This window comes from Vigna radiata, chromosome 9 (genome assembly GCF_000741045.1).
Source record: "Vigna radiata var. radiata cultivar VC1973A chromosome 9, Vradiata_ver6, whole genome shotgun sequence".
Lineage (NCBI taxonomy): Eukaryota > Viridiplantae > Streptophyta > Magnoliopsida > Fabales > Fabaceae > Vigna > Vigna radiata.
The window spans coordinates 11,188,123-11,214,800 of NC_028359.1; the positions used below are offsets into that span (position 1 = coordinate 11,188,123).

The 26,678-nt window shown below is 40.9% G+C and overlaps 3 protein-coding genes across 3 annotated transcripts; 1 reads left to right on the plus strand and 2 right to left on the minus strand.

The window, feature by feature from the left end:
- Positions 1-7,039: 7,039 nt before the first annotated feature.
- LOC106772906 (TMV resistance protein N) lies at positions 7,040-11,500 on the plus strand. Its single transcript, XM_014659535.2, has 5 exons — positions 7,040-7,700; positions 7,804-8,905; positions 9,057-9,347; positions 9,463-10,206; positions 10,692-11,500. The coding sequence occupies exons 1-5, from the start codon at positions 7,180-7,182 to the stop codon at positions 11,112-11,114; spliced, it is 3,081 nt and encodes a 1,026-aa protein (XP_014515021.1). The 5' UTR covers positions 7,040-7,179; the 3' UTR covers positions 11,115-11,500.
- Positions 11,501-22,331: 10,831 nt separating this feature from the next.
- Positions 22,332-23,168, minus strand: LOC106773337. The gene has a single exon (XM_014660036.1). The coding sequence runs from the start codon at positions 23,166-23,168 to the stop codon at positions 22,332-22,334; it is 837 nt and encodes a 278-aa protein (XP_014515522.1).
- Positions 23,169-23,194: 26 nt separating this feature from the next.
- On the minus strand, positions 23,195-24,535 carry LOC106773338. Its single transcript, XM_014660037.1, has one exon. The coding sequence runs from the start codon at positions 24,533-24,535 to the stop codon at positions 23,195-23,197; it is 1,341 nt and encodes a 446-aa protein (XP_014515523.1).
- Positions 24,536-26,678: the final 2,143 nt, after the last annotated feature.

Genomic DNA, 26,678 nt, shown 5'->3' on the forward strand with positions numbered 1-26,678 from the left:
ATTCAAACTGTTTCCAGGTAAGTTGAAATCTAAATGGTCTGGTCCTTTTGTGATTAAGGCAGTCAAGCCTTATGGTGCTGTTGAATTAATGGATCCAAAGTCTGAGGAGCAAAGAAGTTGGATTGTTAATGGCCAGAGACTGAAACATTATTTGGGTGGTGAGGTTGAACGCCTCACCACAACTATAAAATTGTCTGAGCCATGAGATTCTGGGTCAAGCTAGTGACGTTAAAGAAGCGCTTGCTAGGAGGCACCCTAGCACAGGTTTGTAAATATTTGTGTTAATCTTTGTTGTGTTTTTGTTNTTGTGATCGTGAGTTGAGTGTGGAGAGGAAAAGTTGATAATGCATGAAAGTGAACTCAGAAGCTTTAGTCGCAAAGCGCACAGCTGAGGTGCGCTAGGCGACTAAATAATTTTTCAGAAAATATGCTTACTCGCATAGCGCACACCATTCGCTCTGCGAGAGAGAAAAATAATTTGGAATTAAATTGAAATTCGCACAGCGCACACTTTGCGCTGTGCATCTAAAATTTTAATTTTCTCTCGAAGAGTGATTCGCATAGCGAAAGGAGTGGCTAAGCGAGCAAAGGTTCACTGATAATTACATGATAAATTTGCTCTGCGAAATTCTGTGCAGAGCGAGAAAGAATTTTTCATGCTAATTCGCAAAGCGCACAGCTGAGGTGCGCTCTACGAATTGATTCTGAAGTGTGTTGGTGGCCCTGATTCGCACAGCGCACCCTCCCTGGTGCGCTAGGCGAATTTCTTTGTTCAAAAAAAAAAAAAAAAATCATTCGCATAGCGCAAACACCCTGGTGCGCTCAGCGAATGACTCAAAAAAAAATTAAAAAAAAAAAAATCAAAACGGTCAGAAAAAGGAAAGTGCATTTAATGCACCCTGATTCGCATAGCGCACAGACCCTGGTGCGCTAGGCGAATCCATTCTGAAGGGAGTCACAGTTTTAAAATTCCCCCTCTTCTCTCCATCTCACTTCTACCACCTTTTCATCTCCTTCTCTGCGCACACCCCCTTCTCCTAACCCCTTCACATTTTCTTTTTCCTCCCTTGCACCCATAAACACGTTTCAGAATCTCTGTTCACGAAAGTGGTTGAAATTCCTCTCAACTCATTTCTGTCCATTCACGTGCACACTCTTTAGGTTGGTTCCCTCTCTGTTCATCTTTGTTCATTCTTGTTTACTGTTTAGATTAGGAATTTTGGTTGCATGATTGGGAATCTGTCTGTCCATGTTTGGTGATTCTGGTCTATGCATAGTCTTTGTGAAGTCATTGTGTTAGAGATAGGATTCGTTGTGCGAACGTAATCTATGTTGAATAGGGGAACTTTGCATAAAATATTTTCGATCTCTTTGCCTATGTACGCACAGTGAATCCTGTTGGGTTTCCAAAAAGGCTATTCTCGCATAGCGACTAAAGTCGCATAGCGATTGAATCTGAATGTTCATTGTTGAATCTCGCACAGCGACCAGAGTCGCACAGCGAAATGTTGCTTCTCGCTCAGAGACTGCCTTCGCATAGCAAGAATTAATTCTGAAAATCTTTCTTTAATCTCTGTCGCAGAGCGCACAACTCTGTGTGCGCACAGCGAATTGGCTAGAGTGCGCTGAGCGACTGAAGTCGCACAACGAAAGTCCCCTGTCAGGACACATTCGCACAGCGCACACCGCGAATTTCACTAAGCCAAGACTCTTTTAAAAAAAAAAAAATCTGACTCTTGCTTTCAAAATTGCTTGCTCTGTGTTTGTGTTTTGCAGATGATGCCTCCCAAAAATACCTACCATGTTCCCACTGCATATGAAAAGAAGAGGAAGGCCACAAAAGGATCCTCTTCTAGATCACAGCCTGCAGTCCAACAAGATGAGAACCTGGTTCTCAATTTCGATCAGAACAGGTTTGTGTCAGAAATTGCCCAGGAAAGGTTCAATCAGAATATTATGGGCAGAGGACTCTTGCCTAAGAGGAGGATAGAACTGAAACCGGGGGAATATGACCACATCTCTGAAGAGTTGGCTAGGAGAAAATGGAATCACTTGTTAGCCAACCTTCCAGATGAAATAGATGAGGTATTGGTGAAAGAGTTTTACGCCAATGCATGGGATCCCAAACAAGTCCAGACTCCTAGCACTAGAGCTTCTACAGTGCGTGGGAAGCTCATTCGTTATGACCGGAAAGCCTTAAATAGGCTGCTGCACACATTGATGTTCATTTCGTGCCCACTTGGCACATTTATGTCCGGTCATCCTGATCATGACTTGATAGCTTCCACACTTTGTCTGCCTGGCTATGGATACCAGCTTGGGACTAGTGGCACACCTGTGAGAATATTGAGGAAGCATTTAAACTCGGTGGCCACAATCTGGAGTACTTTTTCTTTCACCAACATCTGCCCCAATTCCCACACCTCTGACATTAACCTGGAGCGCTCTTACTTGATTTATGGGATTATGACTGGTATCAGTATGGATATCGGAGCGTTCATCTCTCAGGAGCTCTCATTGATGGCAAATAATGACTCCTGCAAACTCGGATTCCCTGCCTTGGTGACTGCTTTATGTAAAGCAAATGGAGTTGCAGGGGTATCGGATATTACATTGAAACTGCAGCCTCCTCTCAACAAAAGATTTTTTGACCGTAACTGTGTTAACAGAGGGGAGTCGTCTGCTACTGATGCCCCTCCTCCAGTTCCGCCTCCACGCAGACGCGCAGCTAGGCCACCCACCTCCTCCCATACTGCTCCTCCCTCTGATCTACATACTGATTATATGATCCAGAGTATGGCGAGGATGGAGGATATTCGAGACTGGTGCTACACTATGCGACAGGGACAGGTATCTTTGCAGGATAGCATGTACCAGCTTTCATTAGGTACACCTGGCGTCCCTGAAGATTCTGTGATGAATGGCGACCAGTTCCTTGAGCACATTCCTTGGCCTGAGGACAGGCCTGAGTCTAGGTGGGGGAGAGCTTTCCCAGCATACACGACAGCACCACGGACAGAGTATCAGCAGGAGGACATGACGGCTGATGATGAGGGTCATGAGGAGCCAGAGGAGCCGGACCCTAGGTGGATGCAGCAGAGTCAGCACACACAGCATAGCCATTGGAGATCTGGACCAGATGGGTCGTGGTAGAGAGCTGATGGACAGATGCTCTTCATGTTGCCTGTTTTATGTTATGTTGCCTGTTTTATGTTATGTTTCTATGTTTTTATGTTCAGTCTGGTTGTTATTGTGGAACTCTGTTACTGTTTTTGTTTAGGTTGTAAAGACTTTGACTTTGATGTTTTGATTTAATGACTATGCATTTTCTGATTGTGTTATGTGGTTCTTGAGGATGATGACTTGTATGTGTGGTTACTATGTTTCAGATTTTATCTGTGTGTTGGAATATAACCAGATCTGTGAGTGTTGAGAGCTACTGATTGAGAGATAAAGAGTTGTCTGGATATGGAATTGGTTTTTGCATGAGTTTGATTCTACGTACATACACACAATTTGGTTAAGGATGAAAAAGGCCCTGTTTGATATTGATTATGCAGCTACTTGGCCAGATAGCCAACTTTGTGACACTGTGCTTCATTTGTTAAACCTTTTTTAGCCTTATTTTCTTTCTTTCACCTTGAGCCTAATATGTTATCCTACCTTACACCTTAGAAGAGAACATGTATTGTGAATTTGTGAGGTTAAGGTTGAATTCAAGTTTGGGGGAAGAAAAGATAAAAAAAATAAAAAAAAAAAAAAAATTGCTCAAATTGAAAAAGAAGGTTGAGCTGTAAAAGAAAATGGTGTGTGATAAATGATATATGTTGGGGATTTGAGTACTGAATTGGGAATTGAAGTTGTTCTCTTCTTAATAGGTGTCTTTGAATCCAAGAAAAACCATTATTCTTTTTCTAGCCAAGCCAAGCCTTATCCTGAAAAGACCTTTGAACTTAACCAATAGTGTGTGAAGTGTGTGAATCAAACGAAATGCAAAAGCTGATGAAGTTCTAAGACAATTCTACTGTCAAGTGAGGACAAACACTTTGAGAGGTGAGAATTATTTTGATCTGGTTGTGCATATTCTAAATACAGGTGAATTTTTGAGTACGGGACCATGTCATATTTGTTTGAATCCTTAGGAATGCATGTGATTTGTCTGATGTGTAAAGTCATTCTATCAAAACGTCAAATGTCTGTANTGTGTTGTTCTTTTGTTTTTGTGATTTCCTGAGGGCATGAAATAGTTCAAGTTTGGGGGAGTTGATAAGTGTGAAAAATAAATATTTTTACACTTATAAATTACCTTAATCATGTAATTATTCATGTTTTTACTCAGTGAAAAGTTGTAATTTGTAGCAGAGTGTTTCGTAAATTATTGTTTAGGAAAAATTGCATAAGTGTGAAGTGGACAGCCAATTCTCGCAAAGCCAGCAAAATTCGCAGAGCCAAAGGAATACATTCGCACAGCGCACCCCTATTGGTTCGCTGAGCGAATCAACCAATTTGGAGGATCAAAATTTAATAATTCGCTAAGCGCACCAGTATTGGTTCGCTAAGCGAATTACAGCAGAAAAGAGAAAAATGCCAATTCTCGCAAAGCGCACCTGAGGCTGTGCGCTGAGCGAATTACAGCAGTTGAGCTGCATAAATAAAACTAATTCGCATAGCGAATCTGCTTCTGTGCGCTGAGCGAATGGTGCAAGTTACTGAAAAATTAATTGGCTCTTAATGATACGTGACAGAGAGGAAGTGAATTTTCAGACACACAAGAAAAAATTAGAGAAGACCTCTGAGGACCATTGAAGACGCTGAGAAGACTATCTGAAGACATCAAGACTACACATGATGCAAGGAATTGCTAAACTGAGTACGTTTGTGATGTCTAGGATAGGCTAAATTTTCTTTCATTGGAATTGGTTGTATGGCAAAACATTGATGTAATTGTCCTGATCAATAAATGTATTTGTCCATGTTCTTTTCTTTACTTGATTTTGATTATATGGAAGTATAATTTTTCTTAAAGGTTCTCTTTGTACTGGGAAATATTTTTGGAACCAGAAACGTAAGAAAAGAAGCTAAAAGTTATTACGCTAGGAATAGCTTACATGCTTTTAGTCATTCTGAACATCTGAACTCAATGCAAAATTATTCATTAAATTAATTAAGGAATTAATAATTTAAGGAATAATTTTAGAACTTGTTTTGAGGAATTAAAGCAAGATATCAACTTGTGAATGCATGAACAGGTCTTGAGTGATTGACACTGAAATTGCATGTAACTGGTAGAGATTGCTTTGAAGCAAATGCTTCTAAGGAAATGACAAAATTGAAACTGTCAACATTTCGTTCTATAAGTCGGTAAATCTTTTGGGCATCTTTCTAAGCAGCTGAGAGGGATCTGTTGTGAAGGACCTCTGAAATATAGACCTGAAACTTTTATCAGGGAAAGTGTAGTTGCGTTAAACTTAAAACACAATAATCTTAAACTTAGAACACAATAAGTTGGTTCTTTTGTAACTGATGCCAAATCCCCTTTCTCAAATAAAATATTTAAATAAAAAGAGTGGCTATTTTAAAATTTTATTCAACTTTTTGGCCTCCAATCTCGGAAAACCGAAGCCATAGAGGTATATAACCTAGGTTTTCTAGCAACTGAAGTCAAATCTCCTTTTTTTTTCTCAAATAATATATTTAAATAAAAAGAGTGGTAACTTTGAAATTTTATTCAATTTTTTGCTTTTAAGTTTGGAAAAACTAAAGCCAAAGATGTATATGGCCAGCAATCAAAGTCAAATACCCTTTCTCAAATAATATATTTAAATAAATAATGGGGTTTTCGAAAAATTATGAAAATTTTGGCACAACTTTTGACCTTTGTTATCTAATAACTGAAGCCATATATATGGTTTTGGTTATTTCAAAACTAAAGCCAAATCTTCTCTCTCAGATTAAATAATTAAGAAAAATAATAGAATTTTTAAAATTTTACACACCTTTCGACCTCAGTTCTATAATAACCGAATCGAAAAGAGGTATATATGGCTTTGATTCCTTTGCAATCTGGGCCTATAATTTTGAAAAAAAATTAAAATTTCCACTACGTTTTTATACACTTTTTTCCTTTAAAATCGAAACATATTATCTAAATTATAGAGTTAAATCTCTACTAGAAGCAACTCAGCCCGACCTGACCTAGTGATCAACCCAACCTAACTCACTTGGTAGTACACTCAAAAAATATTTTGAGTGCAATCCAACCCACCATAGGTTATTGAGTTAAATGGTTAACTAACTTATTTATAATAAATTACAACTTTTTTTTTAACTTAACATTTTCTATAATATGTAACCAAAATCTAAAAAAGGTACAAACCTATTTTAAAAGTTGGTTTTATTTCTCATTTTAGATAATAAATAAATCATTCATCTCAAAACCTAAATCATAGTATTTAATAAAATATAAATAATCTCAAAAGTCAATGACAAAATATTCATCTTAAAGCTTAAACTTCAATGGAATCAAATATAAAGATAAAGAGTAAATGAAGTGTCATGAGCATGATTCTTCCTCCAACAAATATTGTTTTTTAAAAAGTTTGTTTGATTGTTAAGTTAGGGGTGAAGTAAGTTTTTTTTTTTTTTTCTGCTCACCATGGTTTAACTTTGGTGAGCCAGTTTCTTAGCAGACCAAATTCATTTTTGGCGAGTGCTGAAATCTTTTAGAACAAGTTATTTGAAAATTTTTTGAAATCCAAAGTGAATAACTGCAACCCTTAAAATGTCTTAAATTCAACGAGAAGGTGGCAGAAAATGAAGTATCCTCACTGAGGTGGGTCCAGGAAGAAAATATAAAACATGTATGGAATTTAACGCAGAGTCATTCATTATTGGTGGTTCGTAACGAACTTGGAGGACTACAAATAAATGGAGTCTATTATGTTTTCACCAACTATTTTTCCTTCTTAAGGAAAGAAAATCTGAAGGCTCTATATCATATTTTCAACTTTTTTTATTATCATTTTCTATTTTATTGCAACCGGTGATTCTTCAACAAATTTTAAATTTTGATGCAAAATATATAATATTATATCCACAAATTTCTGATCAGACTCTAGTATGAGATGACATCTTTAACATTAGTGCTTTACCTTTGAAGAGTTGACCTCAATTCCTTTGATGGAGTTCTTTTCTTCTTCATCATCCTCATCATCTTCATCCTTCCTAGAATCAGAACCCCATTTCATATACGATGTATTCATTAACTTTGGGGGAAAAGACATCGGTAGGAAGTTGGTTTCTCATCTCCACTCTGTCCTTTTACAAGCTCAAGTCAAAACTTTGGTTAACGAGGAAAATCTGCAAGAGGGAATGAAGCTGGAAGAACACATGGGAGCAATAGCAGTCTCTAAGATTGCAATAATCGTTTTTTCCAAAACATACACTGAATCTACATGCTGTCTTCTTGAGCTTGAAAAGATTATTGAATGCCTCGAAACTTTTGGCCAGGTAGTTCTGCCCGTATTTTACGAGATTGAACGATTGGATGTACGTGATCAGAAAGATGATTTTGGAAAAGCGTTGGAAGAAACTGCAAACAAAAGCTATTTAGGAGAACAAGTGGAACATGCGTTGTCCAGGTGGAGACGTGCACTCACCACAGCTGCAGGTATGACTAGTTGGGATGTCAGAGATTTCAGGTAAACAAATGAATCCTTCCTACTTTCTTTCGTCTGAGACTGAATGAAGCATATGTTAAGGTTGTAATTTAATTTTGGTAACACATTATCATTCCTCTTGAAGGGATGATGCTGAACTTGTGGAGGTAATTGTTGGGCACGTTCAGACATTACTGGACTATAAAGACTTGTTTATTACCCAATTTCCTGTTGGATTAGAGTCCCACGTGGAAAAGGTTATTGGATGTATTCAAAATCATGACACCAAAGTCTGTATAATAGGGATATGGGGAATGGTAGGAACGGGTAAAACGACCATAGCGAAAGCCATTTACAATCAAATATATCGTCTATTCATTGGTAAGAGTTTTGTTGAAAATATTAGAGAGTTTTGGTCTCGATTATTTAGAACATATGTTGATTTGCAAGAACATCTTCTTGATGATGTCCTAAAATACAAGTTTGAGTTGGAAAACGACGAGATGGGAAGAACCCTGATCGAGACTAAATTCTCCCGAAAAAAGTTACTCATTGTGCTTGATGATGTGAGTGAGTTTGGCCAACTAGAAAACCTATGCGGGAATCGCGAATGGTTTGGTAGGGGAACTCTGATAATCATTACAACTAGAGATGTTAAAATGCTAAACAGACTGAAAGTTAATTATGTTTATAAAATGGATGCTATGAACAAAAATGATTCCCTTGAGCTTTTAAGTTGGCATGCCTTTGGAGAAGCAAAACCAAGGAAAGAATTTAATGTAATTGCAAGGAACATAGTTGCTAATTGTGGAGGACTACCACTAGCCCTTAAGGTCCTCAGTGGATGGACAATACAAATTCCCTCTGTTCAAGTTCAAGAATGGAAATATGTATCGTTACTGCCAAATGCCTTTGCTAAAATTACAGAGAAATTGAAAATAAGTTTTGACGGTTTAGGTGACATGGAAAAAGATATATTTCTTGATGTATGTTGTTTCTTTATTGGTAAAGAGAGAGGCTATGTCACAGAGATACTAAATGCCTGTGGACTACAAGCTGATATTGGAATAACAGTTCTCATAGAACGTGACTTCATAAAAGTTGAAAGGAACAACAAACTTGGAATGCATCCTTTGTTACGAGACATGGGAAGAGAAATTACTCGTGAGGATTGGCCACAGGAACCGGGAAAAAGGAGTCGATTATGGTTTCATGAAGATGTAAAAGATATCCTGAAAACAAAGAGTGTAAGAACATTCTTTATATGATTTTGAAAGTGTTTTCTTTTGAGTGAGATGCGTGTGTTGTTAACATTTTAGACTCAGCATTAATAAGTATCAATGATCAACTGATATTGAGAAATTTCTTAATTGTATCTCTTTGATATGTTCATCACAGGGAACGAAAGCTACGCAGGGATTGTCCCTGAAACTATATTCAACCAGCAGAGATTGCTTCGAAGCTCAAGCTTTCAAAAATATGAAGAGTTTAAGATTGCTACAACTGGATCATGTACAACTTACAGGAGACTATGGCTATCTTTCTAAACAACTCAGATGGATTTCTTGGAAAGGGTTTCCTTCTAAATACATTCCAAACAACTTTTGTATGGAAAATGTGGTTGCAATGGATTTAAAGCATAGTCATCTCCAACTCCTATGGAAACAACCACTCAGGAAACAGCCCCAGGTATTCATTACACTCCCAGTTCTTTAAATACTCACAGGTTAATTAAAATAGAATAGTATTATTGCATTTTTTTTTATTTTCTTCCCTAACCTTTTGTAAAAAACTATCTTTATAGGTTTTAAAGCAGTTAAAATTCCTTAATCTTAGTCACTCCAAGTACTTGAGAGAAACACCTGACTTTTCGATACTACCAAGTCTTGAACAGCTCATTTTAAAAGATTGTCCAAGTTTGTGCAACGTACACCCATCAATTGGAGATCTCTGCAATCTATTTCTGATAAATTTGAAGGACTGCACAAGTCTAAGTTGTCTCCCAAGAGAAGTATATAAGCTGAAATCCTTAAGAACTTTCATCCTCTCTGGTTGTTTCAAGATTGACATATTGGAAGAAGATATAGTGCAGTTGGAATCCTTGACAACTCTAGTTACTGAAAATACAGTAGCTGAAAGTACGGCTGTGAAACAATTGCCCTGTTCAATTGTAAGCTCAAAAAGCATTGGATATATATCTCTACGTGGATTTGAAGCATCGTCACATAATATTTTTCCTTCAATCATTCGGTCTTGGATGTCACCAATTGTGAATCCACAATCTTATATTAGCCCGTATTGCATGGATATGGAGAATAATAATGGGCGTGACCTTGCCCCATTGCTCAGCGTCCTTGAAAAGATTCGAACTGTTCTGGTTCAATGTGACACGGAGTTTCAATTATCTAAGCAAGTAAAGAAAATTCTTGTCGAACACAGTGTAAATTTTACGGCGTCAAGAATTTCAAAGCGTCATTTGAGGTTTTCTTTGAATTGTGTTGGAAGTTACAATGATTTCTTCAACACTCTCAACAATAGCATTTCTGAGGTTCTTTCTCTAGCTCTTGCCTTTTTTGTAATACCTTCATCATTTACTTTAGATAATACACTATGTAAAGGAAACTACAGAACTTACCTTTCTCCAACTGTTGTTTCTATATCAATGCTTCATTTAAAAAATACCTGACTTTAATGATGAACGAGACAAATGATCATGCTACACTTCAATTGTGTTTGTTAGATTCCCATTAATAACAAAAATATAGTGGAAATATAAGTTGAAAGGGCCGTAATACCGAAACCAAAATGTACATCAAAATTATGAACAATTTGGTTAAATTTGATTTGTGTTTACATTGTAATTTGATTAAAAAGCCTATTTTGTGCTTTCCATGCTTATCGAGATGGGGACTAATGAAATGGTTGGGACAATAAATATTTGTGATTTGTTTGTAATGATAAAATAATGATTGTAGTTCATGATTTAAAGAGCAAAATTACATACATGACTAAGCCTTTGATCTACTGGTACAGGGATTGGCAAGCAGTGAGTCTTGTGATGTTTCTCTTCCAGGTGACAACTACCCTTACTGGTTGGTCCATATGGGTGAGGGACATTCTGTTTCTTTCAATGTGCCTCAGAATAGTGGCATGAAGAGAATGATTTTGTGTGTTGTTTATTTAGCAACCCCTGGAATCATGGCAACCGAATGTCTAAGAAATGTCTTAATTGTTAGTTACACAAAATGCACATTACAGATACACAACCATGGCTCAGTAATTTCCATTAACGATGAAGATTGGCATGGCATAATGGCAAATTTAGGATCAGGAGAGAAGGTGGAGATTTTTATGACTTTTGATCATGGACTGGTCGTCTATATGATATGTGGTGAATCAAATTTTGAAATAAAGCCTTACCAAGCCAAAGGAAAATACCTTAAAGAAATTCATTAAAAACATGGTAATGTGTGACTTCCGGTAAGTTAATGTTCTTCTTTGAGAACAGAACATGACCCCTTGAGTTATGGAATAAAATCCCAGTGTCCTTGTTTACGATTTATTTCTTTGCATTTGTTCTTCTTGCTGAGAGTAGTATTCTACAGAAGAAATTAAATGTTTTTTTTACCCGGTTTCTCACCTCGAATTCATATTGCATGTATTTCTTTTGTAATTTTTTCCCCCTCTTTACCATTATTAATACTATATCAAGATATATTAAACACAGTCGCTCTTGGTATTTTGCCCTTAAATGAGTTATGATTTGTTGCGTATTGGTTTGTGTTTGGTTCGACATAATGTGTTCAATCCTTTATTGAATTCAATTAACACATTTTAATCTTTCTTGCTTTCATTCTCTTTGTTTTTGTGTAATAATAATAAGGGTTAAATATGTTTTTAGTCCCTATATCTTGAAGCGATTTTGGTTTTAGTCCATTTTCAAACTATAATACAATTTAGTCCTTCAATTTTAGAAAATTGTGGTTTTAGTCCTTTTTACCAATTTTTTTTAACTTTATTTGTTGTTTCAAACACGTTTCATTATAGCATTTGGATTGTTTACACTGTTTGACACACTTTTGCTTCAATGCTAATTGAGAAACGTGCTTGGGACAACAAATAAAGTTAAAAAAATTTGGTAAAAAGGACTAAAACTAGAGTTTTCTAAAGTTGAAGGACTAAATTGTACCATAGTTTAAAAATGTACTAAAACCAAAATCGCTTCAAAGTATAGGGACTAAAAACATATTTAACCCTAATAATAATAATCTAATAATAATATTTTTCTAATAAAATCCCGTGTATAAGAACAACTTCTAAAGTAGATAATGGTTCCTCCAAGTTTAAGTATTTACGTAAGCTGTTGGCAAATATTTTTATATTTGTAATTTACAATTTAAAGTAAATATATATTTTATTTATTTAGACAATTTTATAAGAGATATAAACTACAGATTGGTCATAAATTTATTTTTTACATCTTTTCGAAGCTTTTGATTTAAATGATATAAATGATATGTGAGTGTGTAGGAACAGTTAGCTACGATATCTAGATGATGACCTAGGCATTATGTAACATACATAAAAGGTCAAGGACAGAAATGAGATTTCACTCACACGGGAGGGAGATATTTAGAGGATTTCGTTTGAGGGGAAAAACATGCCTGGTATAATTCTCTTTTCTGACCTTCTAGACTCCTCTGCTATTTCTCTCTGAATTCCTTCTCATTCTCATTCTTCTCTGTCATAGGTTGAATCTTATCCTTCCAGTTGGATAACGATCACCGACCCATCCTATTTTTCAATTTCTATTCTTATCCTTCCAGTTCGATAACGATCACCGACCCATCCTATTTTTCAATTTCTATTACATTGTTACTGTTGAGCTGTAATAGAGGAAATACTTTACTGTTATATATACATACTCTGCATACACAGTTACTCAATAAAATAATTCATACGTTTCATTGGTGCTTTCATTGCTCTTCATGGCGGAAGCTACCAGACTGAAGGATATTCAAGCTGAATTGAAAACTCAAGGCAGTGAAATTCAACGGAACTAGAACAATTTGAGATGCGAGACCGTCAACAGCGGGACTACAATGCACAAAAGGAGGCAGAAAATCAACATCGTTTTGATCAAATACAAGCAACCCTAGAACGTTTGTTACTAGAAAAATCAGCTCACCAACACCATGAAGAGTCCACGACGAACACTACACCAACACCGATTAATGTTGCATTGCCCATGAGGAATATTTCTCTGGAGTTTCCTCACTTTGATGGCACGTCTTCAGTGCTTAGCTGGATTTTCAAGGCGGAGAAATTTGTCAACTATCACAGTACACCGGATATGGTGAGGGTGGAAATAGCTGCTATGCATTTTGAAGGTGAAGTAGTACCTTGGTTTCAGATGTTACAGAGGTTAGCCACTGTAAATACGTGGATGGATTTAACCCGTGCTCTTGAATCACAATTTGGACCTTCGCCTTTCGATTGCCCAATGGCGGAACTGTTCAAACTNCANCAAACANGTTNAGTCTCTGATTATTATTTACAATTTATGTCGTTGGCAAATAGATCAGCAGGTCTAAGTGATGAGGTACTTTTGAATTGTTTTCTGAGTGGGTTAAATGTGGATATTAAGAGAGATGTGATAGCTCTATCTCCAATTTCATTGTTGAGAGCGGTGGCTTTGGCAAAGTTATACGAAGATAAATACAATCCTGCACCCAAACCCTCTTTCACTAAAACAATGGTTTCCACTTATGCACCGAAAACCATGTCTCAGCCTCTGCAACAAGCGTATCACAATCAGAGCAGTAATATTAAACTGAACCTTCCACCTCTGTTATCCACTCCCAGCAGTCCACAACTAAAAAATAGCAATGTTAAGAGGATTAGTCCAGCTGAAATGCAATTGAGAAGAGATAAGGGTCTTTGCTATTTTTGTGATGAAAAATTCACTTTTAATCACAAGTGTGTCAATAGGCAACATCTTTTCCTACAGTTAGAAGAAGAGGATGTAACGCAACAAGAGACTGTAACTGATCAAGAAAACGAGGATAAATGCAACGTTTCTAAGGAAGCGCATCACCTATCTTTGCATGCTTTAAAAGGGGGAACCAGTGTGGGCACTATTCGCTTTTTAGCTTATATTAATCAATTTCCTGTGCAAGTCTTAATTGATGGAGGAAGTTCTGATAACTTTTTACANCCAAGGATTGCCAAGTTTTTAAAACTTCCGATTGAACCTGCTCCATTGTTTAGAGTGATGGTAGGGAATGGGAATTACATGCCAGTTGAGGGACAAATTCAGCAGCTCAAGTTGCAGGCACAAGGACATTCTTTGGTCTTACCTGTTTTCTTACTACCTGTTTCACATACTGTCCGTCGAACCTTTTGAACTCAATGTCTTGTGAATCTGCTATTATCACAATCAGCGATCATGTGGATGTTGGTTAACCTGGAACATTTTGGCAAACTGAGCATTCGATATTGTTCTTACCGAATTTGGGAGTAAGATCTTTTGAGACGTGGTAGTGAGCGGTTGGAGGTTGAGAAACAAAGGAAAGATCACTTACAAAATGTATTCCGATATTCAAGTCAATAAAAAGTTGAGAAATTCTAAGTATCATAATAACAAAGTATATTTCAGTGAACATCAAGTTTGCATGCATGAGCTTATATAGAGTTGAAGGGATCCTATACTACTTATGATATTTAAATATGACATTCACATGGAATATATTTGTTGGAGACGTTCAATTAAAAAGTCATGATTTACCAGTTGGAATAACAAAATCCAGCAAGATTATAATGACTATATAATAATGGGCACACTAGTGAAAAAAGATGAGTCCATGACAGATTATTATGATAGGTGAAATCCACTTGTCATAATTTTGTAATAAAACTAAGATATATCATGATGTATTTTAAGAAATCTATCATAATAGGTGTAATAATGGCATTTTCGAAGTTACATGTATTATAATAGGTAAAAGCCACTTGTCATAATAAGTTGAACGCAGTGGAAAAATGGAAATTATGGTGAAAGCATATTATGATAGATATTAAAACACCTATCATAATAGGTGCAAACCTCTCTTCATTTCATTTCGAAAGTTCATTCTCGTCCCAGAACACGCCTTATTTTCGCACACACCTACACATCAGGAAGCACACCTTATTTTTGCTCACACTCTCGTCGGAGAGCCCACACACTACGTCCGAGCCTCCACACCATCGACGACACGCTTTCGCGCTGTCACCGTCGTTTCCTATAGGACCATGGGCGAAAGTTGTTCTAAGGTAACGTCGACCTGTAGTCTGTTTGAAAGTATGATTTCTATATTTATTATAGCGAATGGATAATCCAATACTTATATGAGTGTCTTTACAAATGTATTTTTTGTGTGTAAAATGTTAATTTATTTCAAAGTAGCATCATTTCATCGTTCACAGCTTTAAGGCTTTCTTAGATTTTCTGTCTTGGAATCCTTCAAACTCAACTTAGAAGACAAGTTTGGTTTTCTGCATTTGGGGCTTAACTCGTAGTATATGGCATGGTGGGTCACTAGTAGTTTGATTTTTGGTGCATTACTACTAGAACTAGAAGTGTGCGTCTTATCCTCCTCACAACCTACAAATCACAACAGTAGTTTCCTCCATGGGCAATTGTTTTTACTGTTTTTGTTGCTTAGTGACAAGTTGTTTGATTTTTCGTTGGCATTATAGATCTTTGTATTGATACTGTGATTGTAATATAGGTATAGGATATTACATGCTTTAGAAATAAGTTGTCAATCATCTTCTAAATTTCTTTTACAATCAATCATTGATACTGCTTCCTTGGAGCCAAACATGATCCTTTTTTCCTACTGCAAAATATGCATACACGCTTAGAGTAAATGAGAAGAGCGACATATACAACTTTGGGGTTGTCATACTTGAGTTGGTTATTGGAAGACGCCCGATGGACCCTGAATTTAGGGAGAAAGTTTTTATGGTGTCAATTAATTGTTTTTCTATCTCACCTTTTTATCATAGTTGTTTGGTTGAAATATATGCTCACCTTTACTGATGAAATAGTTATTTCATAAATTAGAAATGTTCATGTGCTTTTTCTTTTAATTTTAATTTCATGCACTTGACTTTGATTAAATATCTCTTATTAAAGACTTTTTTTGTTTCGTTAAAAATTTTAAAAATAAAATATTACATTTAAAAGTACTGCATTTATATACAATTATGTTTCTGTTTCAGTGTTTGGGACACGAAATCGTCCGGCTTAACCTTCACTCCTATTCCCGATCGTCCAACCTGTATGATCCGTCTGTGACCTTGAATGTTGTCTGGGGGGTCCTGCAAAGAGAACACTCCGACGCTCAAGTTAGACGGGCAGTTGGGAAAATGAGTGATTATGTAATTTAGAAAAAAGATGTCCTTACCTGACCCACGACTCCCCATTTATAGACTTCACATTCGTAACTGACCATTAATTTCACTANTTTGCCGCATCTTCCGTTACATCTCCATGAAAACTCATCAATGCTCCTGTAACCTCACTCCTAGCCTACACCACACCGCCCGGCTCCGAATTACATCTCCCTCCCATGTCATACCGACCGGCCTGACCGAACCCCCTCCACTACACAAGCCCCCCAAGCCCCGAGCGATTTCAATCAGCGAAGGGATTGAAACCCTTGAAATGGGCCTTGGCAACGAAACGTCTTGTTACCCTATCCATTTGATCTCATCTTCAGCAACGGTCACAATCTTTTTGCCCATCAATCACATCTGTCCACCGAAGAGTCACCACTTTCCCTCCGTTGGATTTGTCGTCTATGGACGGCTGAGATGCTTTCTCAAACCCTCTTTTTCAGCTATAAAAGGTGGGGGGGCCCTCCCTCACTCTCACCTTCCTTTCTCTCCGCTCTCCGATTCCCGTTCCCCCATTGCCCTCCTCCCGCTCTGCACTTTCCTTCCTCATCCAACTACTCAGGTAATGTCTTCTTCAACGTGGTCTTCTGATGAGTTTGAAGACGAGGGTCGGGGGTACGCTGACGACACGGTTGCTTCAACCTCCTCTCCTTCCTCCTCGTCCCCATCGTCCGGTCAACCCGTTCGGGAGGAAGCTCCTGACGACGATGTTGAGTTTAACGTAGACAACTCTCTTGAGTGGACCGGCATTGCTCCACCGCCCACCATTTCGGGTTACGAATGGGCTCCCCACGAAGCATGAGGCCACCCAACCTACTTCATTTCCACCTCCTCCATCATACGCTTGCTCGAATCTGTGGATCTCATGTCAAACCTCCGACGAGATTCGACCGACATATCTTTGGTGGTATGCCGTTCCAACGAACGGGTATGTCACGGTCGGGAAGGGTATGCTTTGGACTTCTTTTACGCCTACCTAACCCTCTTTCGTGACCTAGGGGTGAGGCTGCCTTTCTCTGACTTCCAATGCGGTGTACTCCGTGAGTTGAACATATGCCCTGCCCAACTTCACCCGAACGGTTGGGCATTCATGCAGGCCTTCTCGGTCCTCTGCACTGGTTTGTTGCTGACACCCACCCCCGCTTCTTTCCTCTTCTTTTTCAAGGCCCAACCCCATCCCAACAAAAGCTGGATCTCTTTAGTCCCCGTAAAAGATAAACAACTCTTCACCTCATTCAACTCTTCATACAAAGACTTCAAATCCAACTTCATCAAAATCGCCATACGCGAACCCGACCGACCTAAATACTTTTCTGAGGGTCAGCCCAAATTCCCCCTATACTGGACCGAGCACCCTAACCAAGTTATTTCCTGGAAAAAATCTGACATGAGCGAGGATGAGCTAGAAGTAATCCGTCAGATCGATCAGCTACCCCGCAAGACCTCCTCTCGCAAACTCATAGAACTCATCGGGTCTGACACTCTACAAGCTAGGGTGTTCGGTAAGTTTCCTTACATTTTTGCCTTAGCCGACCGGTCATTATTAACTTGCTAAATTTGTGTTATCCTTGCAGACTTCTTTGGAGGCATGGAGAAACATCAAGCTTTCGCTGGCGCTTTAGCCCGCAAAAACCAGCGCAGTGGGCACGTCACTATCCCTTCCTCCTCCACTGCCACCCCTTCAAGCTCCGCCCCTCCTGCCCCATTAAAGACCTCCACCATAGACGACTCCAAACCGATCGTCATCTCCTCTGCCCCGAAAACCAAAGGAAGAAAACGCCAAAGTCAAGAAAAGACTCCCTCTCCCCCCAAAAAGAAAAGGAATCTCGGCCCTTTACTATCTGGTCCCCTTGACCCCAACATCCACGTGTCCGACCGTCTCATTTTTAACCTTTCTCCAGAAGAACGAGAGCCCTTCAAAAAGCTCACTCCTTCAGAAGCCTCTGACATGGCCTATGAGTTGCTCTCCCACGCCGGCATCTGCCTGAACTATGCCGCAGGGACCACCAAACCTCTTCTGGTTTCGGAGCTCGAGATTTCCAACAACAAACTGGAAAAAAACGAAAGAGGATATCGCCTCCCTCACCGACCGTCTTGAAAAGGCTAACAAGCAGGCAGAGGACGCTCGGGGTAAAGCCGCCGCCTCTCTCCTCGAGTCTCAGAATGAAGTCAAACAACTTCAAGAATCAGTGGATTCTCTTACTCGCAACCTTCAGCAATCTGCTAATCAGATTAAGCAGCTAACCTCGGAAAAGGACACCGCTATAGCCGACCGGGATAAAGCGCGGGCCGACTTCGCCACCTTAGAGGATGAACTATGCGAAGAACGCCAGCGCGGGTTTGAGCAAGGTATTGCCCAGTGCCACTACTTCTTCAAGTGTCCCCTTCAATACGAGGGGTTTGACATTATGAAGATTCTGGTGGATGATCAGCTTGTTGATATCGCCCCCCAACTTTCCACAGAAGCAATTCCCGCTCCCGACCAAGCGACTCCGACCACCGACCCCCAGGGTCCCGAAACTACCGAGAACTAGCTACTTGTCTACTGTTTTCATTTGTTTATCATGTTTTTTGCTTCTATCTGTAATAGAATAGAACTTATGTAACAGACTCTTATTTTGCGCCTACTATATATGCATATCGCTATGCCTTTGCTTCTCACGTTGCGCTTGCCGATCAACTCATTTACTTTCCATTTTGTACTTAACAATCAAAGTGTTTATATTTCACCTCGCGACGCTCATTACCTGAACATCAAATTTCGATAGGGATTCGCTTCCCACTAAAGTTGTGATCCCCTCTTACAAATATCGATCAGGAAATCATTTCCTTGATTTCCCTCCAGAGTCATTTTCTTGACTTTACCAGAACGTCCCTCCTTATCTTCTCCTTGCAAATATCAATCGGGAAATCATTTTCCTGATTTTGGTATAGTGTTCCGCCTTGTCTCTCCTTATGACCACCGATCGGGAAATCATTTTCCTGATTTCCCTCCAAAGTCATTTTCCTGACTTTGCCAGAGCGTTCCCCCTTGTCTCTCCTTATGACCACCGAACGGGAAATCATTTTCCTGATTTTCCCCAAAGTCATTTTCCTGACTTTGCCAGAGTGTTCCTCCTTGTCTCTCCTTTTGACCACCGAACGGGAAATCATTTTCCTGATTTCCCCCAAAGTCATTTTCCTGACTTTGCCAGAGCGTTCCTCCTTGTCTCTCCTTTTGACCACCAAACGGGAAATCATTTTCCTGATTTCCCCCAAAGTCATTTTCCTGACTTTGCCAGAGCGTTCCTCCTTATCTCTCCTTATGACCACCGAATAGGAAATCATTTTCCTGATTTCCCCCAAAGTCATTTTCCTGACTTTGCCAGACCGTTCCTCCTTGTCTCTCCTTATGACCACCGAACGGGAAATCATTTTCCTGATTTTCCCCAAAGTCATTTTCCTGACTTTGCCTTCGAAATCTTTCCTGTAATTTCGTTCGTTTCTATCAACCAAATGTAAAAAGAAAACTCATTTTATTGAAAGAGATGGAATTACAAACTACTTATATTGATCAACTGAAATACAATTTCAAATGTGATATATTCCAAGTATTAGGAATTGTTTTCCATCCAGAAACTCTAGCCGATACGCTCCATTATTCAAGCTCTCCCTTACCCTGAACGGTCCTTCCCAATTCGCTGCCAACTTCCCATGCCTCAAATCTCTTCTGGCCTCCCCAACCTTCCTCCAGACTAGATCCCCTTCCATCAACTGCCTTGGATGAACCTTTGCATTGTATCTCCTAGCCACCCACCTCTTTTGCGCTTCTACCCGGACGGCCGCTGCCTCCCTTCTTTCTTGTAAAACATCCAAATTCCCCCTCAGCCCTTCATCGTTCAGACTCGTATCTTCCCAATTCCTCCTCAACGTGGCCTCTCCTACTTCGACAAGGATCATAGCATCCGTCCCATACGTTAAATTGAAAGGCGATTCCCCGGTTGCCCCGTGAGGAGTGCAACGATACCCCCATAAAACTTGAGGCAACTCCTCCACCCACGCACCTTTTGCTTCCCCGAGCCTCCTTTTCAACTCATTGACGATGATTTTATTTATAGCTTCCGTCTGACCGTTCGTTTGTGGGTGCTCGACTGAACTAGTCACCGGGCTTATTCCCCATTCCCTGTAAAAAGCCAATAGCTTCTTATCAATAAACTGTCTCCCGTTATCTGTTACTATAGTCCTTGGCAGGCCGAACCGGCAAATGATCCTCCATACAAATTTCTGAACCTGAGCGGCTGTTATCTTAGCCAAAGGTTCAGCCTCCACCCACTTAGTAAAATAATCCACTACTACCAAAAGAAACTTCATCTGAGCTCTCCCCATCGGGAATGGTCCCACAATATTCATTCCCCACTGTGCAAATGGCCATGGGGACATAATCCCCTGTAACTCAGTTGCTGGTCCATGAAAAACATTCCCATACTTTTGGCAAGCTTTACATTTTTGGGTGAAAATCATACAATCCTTCTCTAAGGTTGGCCAGAAAAATCCAGCCCTTAATATCCTTGCCCGAACGGCTCTTCCTCCCGTGTGCCTTCCACACACCCCTTCATGTAGCTCTCTCATCACATAGTCTGCCTCATTCTCCCCCAAACATTTCAGCAAAGGGGTAACATAACCCCTTCGGTACAAATCTTCCCCTACCAGGCAATATCGGGCTATTTGCTTGGCCTCGCTCAGGCTGAGTGCCTCTCCCCTATCCTGCTTGCCGATCAACCTAGCAATCCCCTCTCTCCAACCTCCTTCTCCTCCATCGATCCCCAAGCTAAAGCATTCTATAGTAGGTTTCGCCACTATCTGCCTAATCACAGTAGGCAAGCCCCCTTTCATGTTCCCGCTCGCCAGCCTTGCCAACCGATCTGCCCGGCTATTCTCCGTTCGAGGAACATACAGCAACCGAAACTGCTGGAAACCTGTCTCTATCTTCTTTACTTTGTTAAAATACTGCAACAGTTGATCATCTTTCACCTGAAAACTCCCATTAACCTGCCCCTCCACCAACTTGCCCCTCCACCAACTGCGAATCAGTCCGGCATTCTAACCATCTTGCTCCAAAATCCCAAGCCAGCTCCATTCCTGCTATCAAGGCCTCATACTCAGCCTGATTATTGCTTACCTTGAACTGGAAAACCAAAGCTTGCTCTATCAATACTTCGTCCGGGCCTTCCAACACTACACCCGCTCCTCTCCCGCGTTTGTTAGAAGACCCGTCTACTAACAGCTGCCACCAAAATGCCTCTGGCTCCTCTGACAATTCGCTAGCAAAATCCGACAAGTGCTGCCCTCGAACCGATCCCCTGGGTTCAAATCTGAGCCCGAACTTTGACAACTCCACCGACCAGTTTATCATTCTCCCTGCCAAATCAGGCTTTCGTAAGATTTTGGCAATGGGGTAATCCGTTCGGACAACCACCTGATGGCCTTGAAAATACGGTCTGAGACGCCGAGCGGCATACACCAACGCCAGTGCCACCTTCTCCAAATGTTGATATCTATGCTCAGCATCCTTCAAGCTTCTGCTCACAAAGTATATCAACTTGAACTGAGGGGTTTCCTGGATCAATGCAGCGCTAATGGCCACCTCTGTTGCTGCCAAGAATATCTGTAAATCATGACCGGTCTCTGGTCACCCCATTACTGGGGGTTGTGTGAGAATCATCTTTACCTCCTTAAATGCTTCCTCACTGTGATCATCCCAACATTCTTTCGTCGTCTTCTTCATTGCTCTCACGATCGGTTTCAACCGTTCAGCCAGTGGGGAATAAATCGGGATAATGAAGTCAGACGTCCCACCAATCTTTGAACCTCCTTCACCGTCCGGGGGCTTCTAATTTCCAGGACCGCTCTGCATTTGTCAGGGTTTGCTTCAATACCCCTTGCAGTTAACATAAATCCTAAAAATTTCCCCGCCTTAACCCCAAAAGTACATTTTGCGGGGTTGAGATGCATATCAAACCTCCGAACCTGCTCTAAAACTTCCTCCAGATCTCTTAAGTGTTCCTCCACCGTACGACTTCTAACCACCATATCGTCTACATACACTTCAATCCTTTTCCCTATCTGCTGTTGAAAAACCTTATCCATCAATCTTTGATAAGTGGCCCCTACATTCTTTAGGCCGAACGACATAACCTCGTAACAAAAAGTTCCCCGTTCAGTAATGAACGCCGTCTTCTCACTGTCGGGCTAGTACATGGGTATTTGATTGTATCCCGAGTATGCATCCAAGAAACTCATTATCTCATACTCTGACACCCCATCCACCAATGCATCAATATTTGGCAAAGAATACGTATCCTTCGGGCAGGCTTTGTTGAGATCCGTGAAATCTGTGCACATCCTCCATTTCCCGTTCGACTTTTTTACCATAACCACATTGGACAACCAAGTGGTATACCTGACCTCCCTTATAAATCCAGCTTCGAACAACTTCCCCACCTCTTCGTCCACTGCCCTCCTCTTCTCTATTCCAAGTCGTCTCTTCCTTTGAGACACCAGCTTGGCATCTCGAAACACCGATAACTTGTGCGAAATTATATCGGGATGGATTCCCGGCATGTCGAACGTCGTCCATGCAAACAAGTCCTTATTCCTAACCAACAAATTTCCCAACCTCGCCGTTTCTCCCTCGTGTAACTCCCGACCGACCATGGTTGTTTGGTCCGCTTCTCCCAAAGGAAAAGGTTGCACCTCACCCATCGGCTCTATCCGTTCGTCCGTATCCTCCCTTGGATCTAACTCTGCCATAGCTACCTCGGACCGTGCTTCTCCCATTCGATGTCCTGGCGGCTTGACCTTCAATTCTGCCGCATAGCACTCCCTTGCCACCTTCTGATCCGCCCGAACGATCCACACCTTACCGTCATCCGCCGGATACTTCATTGTTAAATGTGGAGTGGATACTATTACTCCAAATTCGTTCAAACAAGGCCGCCCCAGCAGCACATTATATGAAGTTTCAGCTTCCGCCAACAGAAAACGCACCTTTAACTCCTTAGCCCCTGTTTCCGACCCCAAACACATTTGCAGGTCCACATACCCTCGTGTATCTACTCGTTCGCCTGCAAATCCCAATATCTGCTCGTGGAATGGCATGATCGACTCGTTCGGTATATCCATTTGTTGGAACGTCTTCCAGTACAAGATATCGCCGAACTTCCTTGATCCACAAGCACCTTGCCCACACTATAGCGAGCAATAATGGCTGTTATCACCATGGGATCATCCTGGTAAGGATCGGGAGCATGAAAGTCTTCATCTGAGAATGTAATTATGGGCATGGTCCTCCGTGCCATCCTAATCCCGTTAACATTGAGCAAGCTCCTTAAATGCCTCTTCCGAGCAGCTGAAGACGGCCCCCCTCCTGCAAATCCTCCTGATATGGTATTTATAATTCCCCTTAAGGGTCTTTCATTCCCCCCATTCGTTTCGGGTCGTTCGTTTCCGGGTGGATCTCTACGTACGACCGGCTGCAGTTCCCCTTGTCCCGCCCGACTTCTCCCCACTCGGGGATTTACCCTCTGCACAAATTCCCTCAAATGGCCTGCTTGGACCAAACTCTCCAACTTATCCTTCAGCGTGACACAATCCTCAGTGGAATGCCCCCTATTCTGATGATATCTACAGTGTTTGCTCTCATCCGCCCCCCGCGGAGTTGGCGACCGCACCACCGATAACAAATGAGCCCTCAAAGCCTCCTCCATCACTCTTACCCTTGGAGCGTTCAAAGGCGTGTGATGAACATATTGCTGAATTCCCCTAGTCTCAGGCTCTCTCCTTACCACTCTTCTAAATTCTCCTTCGTTCTGCCTCTTCTCCCCCCGCCTATCTTGCCCCGTTCTTCCTCCAGGTACTCCCGATGCCTCCCCCTCCCACTGCTCACCCCGATGGGCTCTCCCTTCCTCCACTCGAATGAACCCAGCCAACTTATGTTGCAGCTCATCCATCGATTGGGGTTCCTCCTCATACAGGTAATCCACAAAAGGTCCTGGCCTTAAAGCAGTGGTAAGAGTGCCGACTACCAATCGTTGATCGGCATTCCGTACCTGCCGCGCGGTTCGGTTGAAACGTTCCATAAATTCTTTCAACGATTCCTCTCGCCTTTGCTTCATTCTGACAAGTGCCGTATACGTTAAGCCTCGAGACCGATTCGATGCGTACTGTTGGGTAAACAGATGCCTCAGAGTAACAAAACCGTCAATGCTCCGAGGTGGCAACGAATGAAACCAATCTAAAGCTTCATCTCTCAGTGATAAGGAGAACACCCTGCACCAGACCAACTCATCAGAGGAATACACTGCCATAGCATCCACAGACGATCGTAAGTGTTTCACCGGATCAGATGTTCCCCCAAACTTCTCAACCCAAGGAAAAACTTTATTTTCTGGCATTACCGCTCCCATAACTTGCGCAGTAAAGGGATGCAACCCTTCAGCCTGATCCAATTGTGCATCGCCCTCCAAAGCATCATCGAACAAATTGATTTTGTTCTACAAACTCCCTATGCCCTGTATTTCCCGGGTTACGCCCAACGTTCTCATCCCCTTTCCCCCTCCCTCTTCCTCGTGCTTCTCTTCCTCTCCCCCTCTCGTTTGGCCCATCCCCCCGACCGACTCCTCTTCCACGACCCCGTCCCTCAACTCCCACACCGTCCACCCCCGCCACTTCTTCAACTAACGGTGGTCGGCTAGCTTCTCCATCTCCCAAGTGGACCATGTGCACGTTGACTGACTGCATCGACGGTCCCCTTGCCCCGTTCTCCCGCTCGGCTCGTAAAGCCGCTATCTCCGCCCTCGTCTCTTGCATCTGCCTCTGCATTTCCTGTAATACCTGTAACTGCAACTGCTCTGCCATTGTTCTCGTTTATGGGTTAACCACAATTTCGGGCCCCACAGTGGGCGCCAAAATGTTTCAGTGTTTGGGACACGAAATCGTCCGGCTTAACCTTCACTCCTATTCCCGATCGTCCAACCTGTATGATCCGTCTGTGACCTTGAATGCTGTCTGGGGGGTCCTGCAAAGAGAACACTCCGGCGCTCAAGTTAGACGGGCAGTTGGGAAAATGAGTGATTATGTAATTTAGAAAAAAGATGTCCTTACCTGACCCACGACTCCCCATTTATAGACTTCACATTCGTAACTGACCATTAATTTCACTAGTTTGCCGCATCTTCCGTTACATCTCCATGAAAACTCATCAATGCTCCTGTAACCTCACTCTTAGCCTACACCACACCGCTCAACTCCGAATTACATCTCCCTCCCATGTCATACCTACCGGCCTGACCGAACCCCCTCCACTACAGTTTCTAAATACAATATAAATGCCATTATTGTAATAAACTTTATAATTGGTTTTAGATATGAACAAATTATAAACTATAACATCGGCTATTTTTGTCATTACCTAAAAATTGTTTTTACTTCTATATATATACACACCTATAACAACAAGTTTAATTTACATGTGTGTGTGAGAGAGAAGAGAGAGAAAGAGTAAAATTACAATAAATTATGCATATATAAATTATATTGGTTCTAAAATTTAATTGAAGTTTTGTAGTGGGGCTAAACCCACTTTAACCTTAACCCTAACCCACTTGAGAGGTGGTTTTGGAGGTTGAGGCTTTTTTCTGGCCCCCTACTTGAAGGGCATCTTAAAATAGGGCTTTTTTAATAATGGGTGGGGGCTGACCCTGTGGCCTTGGGTTAAATCGAAACCTCTAGCACTACCTTGGACTAGAAAGGCATGGACCATCTACTATTATATTGAGGCTTGGCTGAACAATGGGGAGCTTGGTCTGCATAGTGGGGAGCTTGGTCTAGATGTGGCAAAACTCGGTTTGGACATTGTGAAGCTCAGTCTACACGTTGCATAGCTCAGTCTACACACTATGGAACTCGATCTACATTCTACAGAGCTTGGTCTGGATACGACAAAGCTTAGTGTGCATGCTGCGAAGTTTGGTTTGCATACTGAGCTCCGCAACATGCATATCGATCTCTTCAATGTCTCGACTGAGCTCTGCAAAGTGAAAATCGAGCTCCACAATGTGCAGAGCAAGCTCTGTAGTGACTAAACTGATCTTCGCAACATCCAGACTGAGTTCCCCACTATTCAAATCGAGTTCAACACCAAAGAGTGACGACCGTGCTTCCATGTCACAAACTTCTTTATTAAGCCACAACATTTTAAAACTCCAAAACAACATGCCTAGTCACTATTTATTTAACATTATTTAGCCAATTTAACGACAAGGCCCAGATTGCATCAATTTTTCCATGTTAGGGACCAAATTGAGACAAACAAAAAATAGAAGGATCGATTTGCAATTTTGCTACAAAAATGGAGACAAATATAATGATTTAACCTTATTGTTATGAATGAAGGCAAGAACCTTTTTGCTTAGTTTTTATTTTTCCCATCTCTTTCGTTTTAGTAATAGTTGTAGTTGTAATCTACATTACCATGCAATAGGCTTTTATTTCTCAATTTTCGACGTCATATTAGGTAAATTTCATGAAATATGTTTG

Coding starts and splice junctions, on each gene's coding strand:
- LOC106773338 (XM_014660037.1), bottom strand. CDS start 24,535: ATGCCAGAAAATAAAGTTTTTCCTTGGGTTGAGAAGTTTGGGGGAACA.
- LOC106773337 (XM_014660036.1), bottom strand. CDS start 23,168: ATGTGTTTGGGGTCGGAAACAGGGGCTAAGGAGTTAAAGGTGCGTTTT.
- LOC106772906 (XM_014659535.2), top strand. CDS start 7,180: ATGGAGTTCTTTTCTTCTTCATCATCCTCATCATCTTCATCCTTCCTA. Junction 8,906..9,056: donor ATATCCTGAAAACAAAGAGT/GTAAGAACATTC, acceptor TGTTCATCACAG/GGAACGAAAGCTACGCAGGG. Junction 10,207..10,691: donor TCAACAATAGCATTTCTGAG/GTTCTTTCTCTA, acceptor CTACTGGTACAG/GGATTGGCAAGCAGTGAGTC.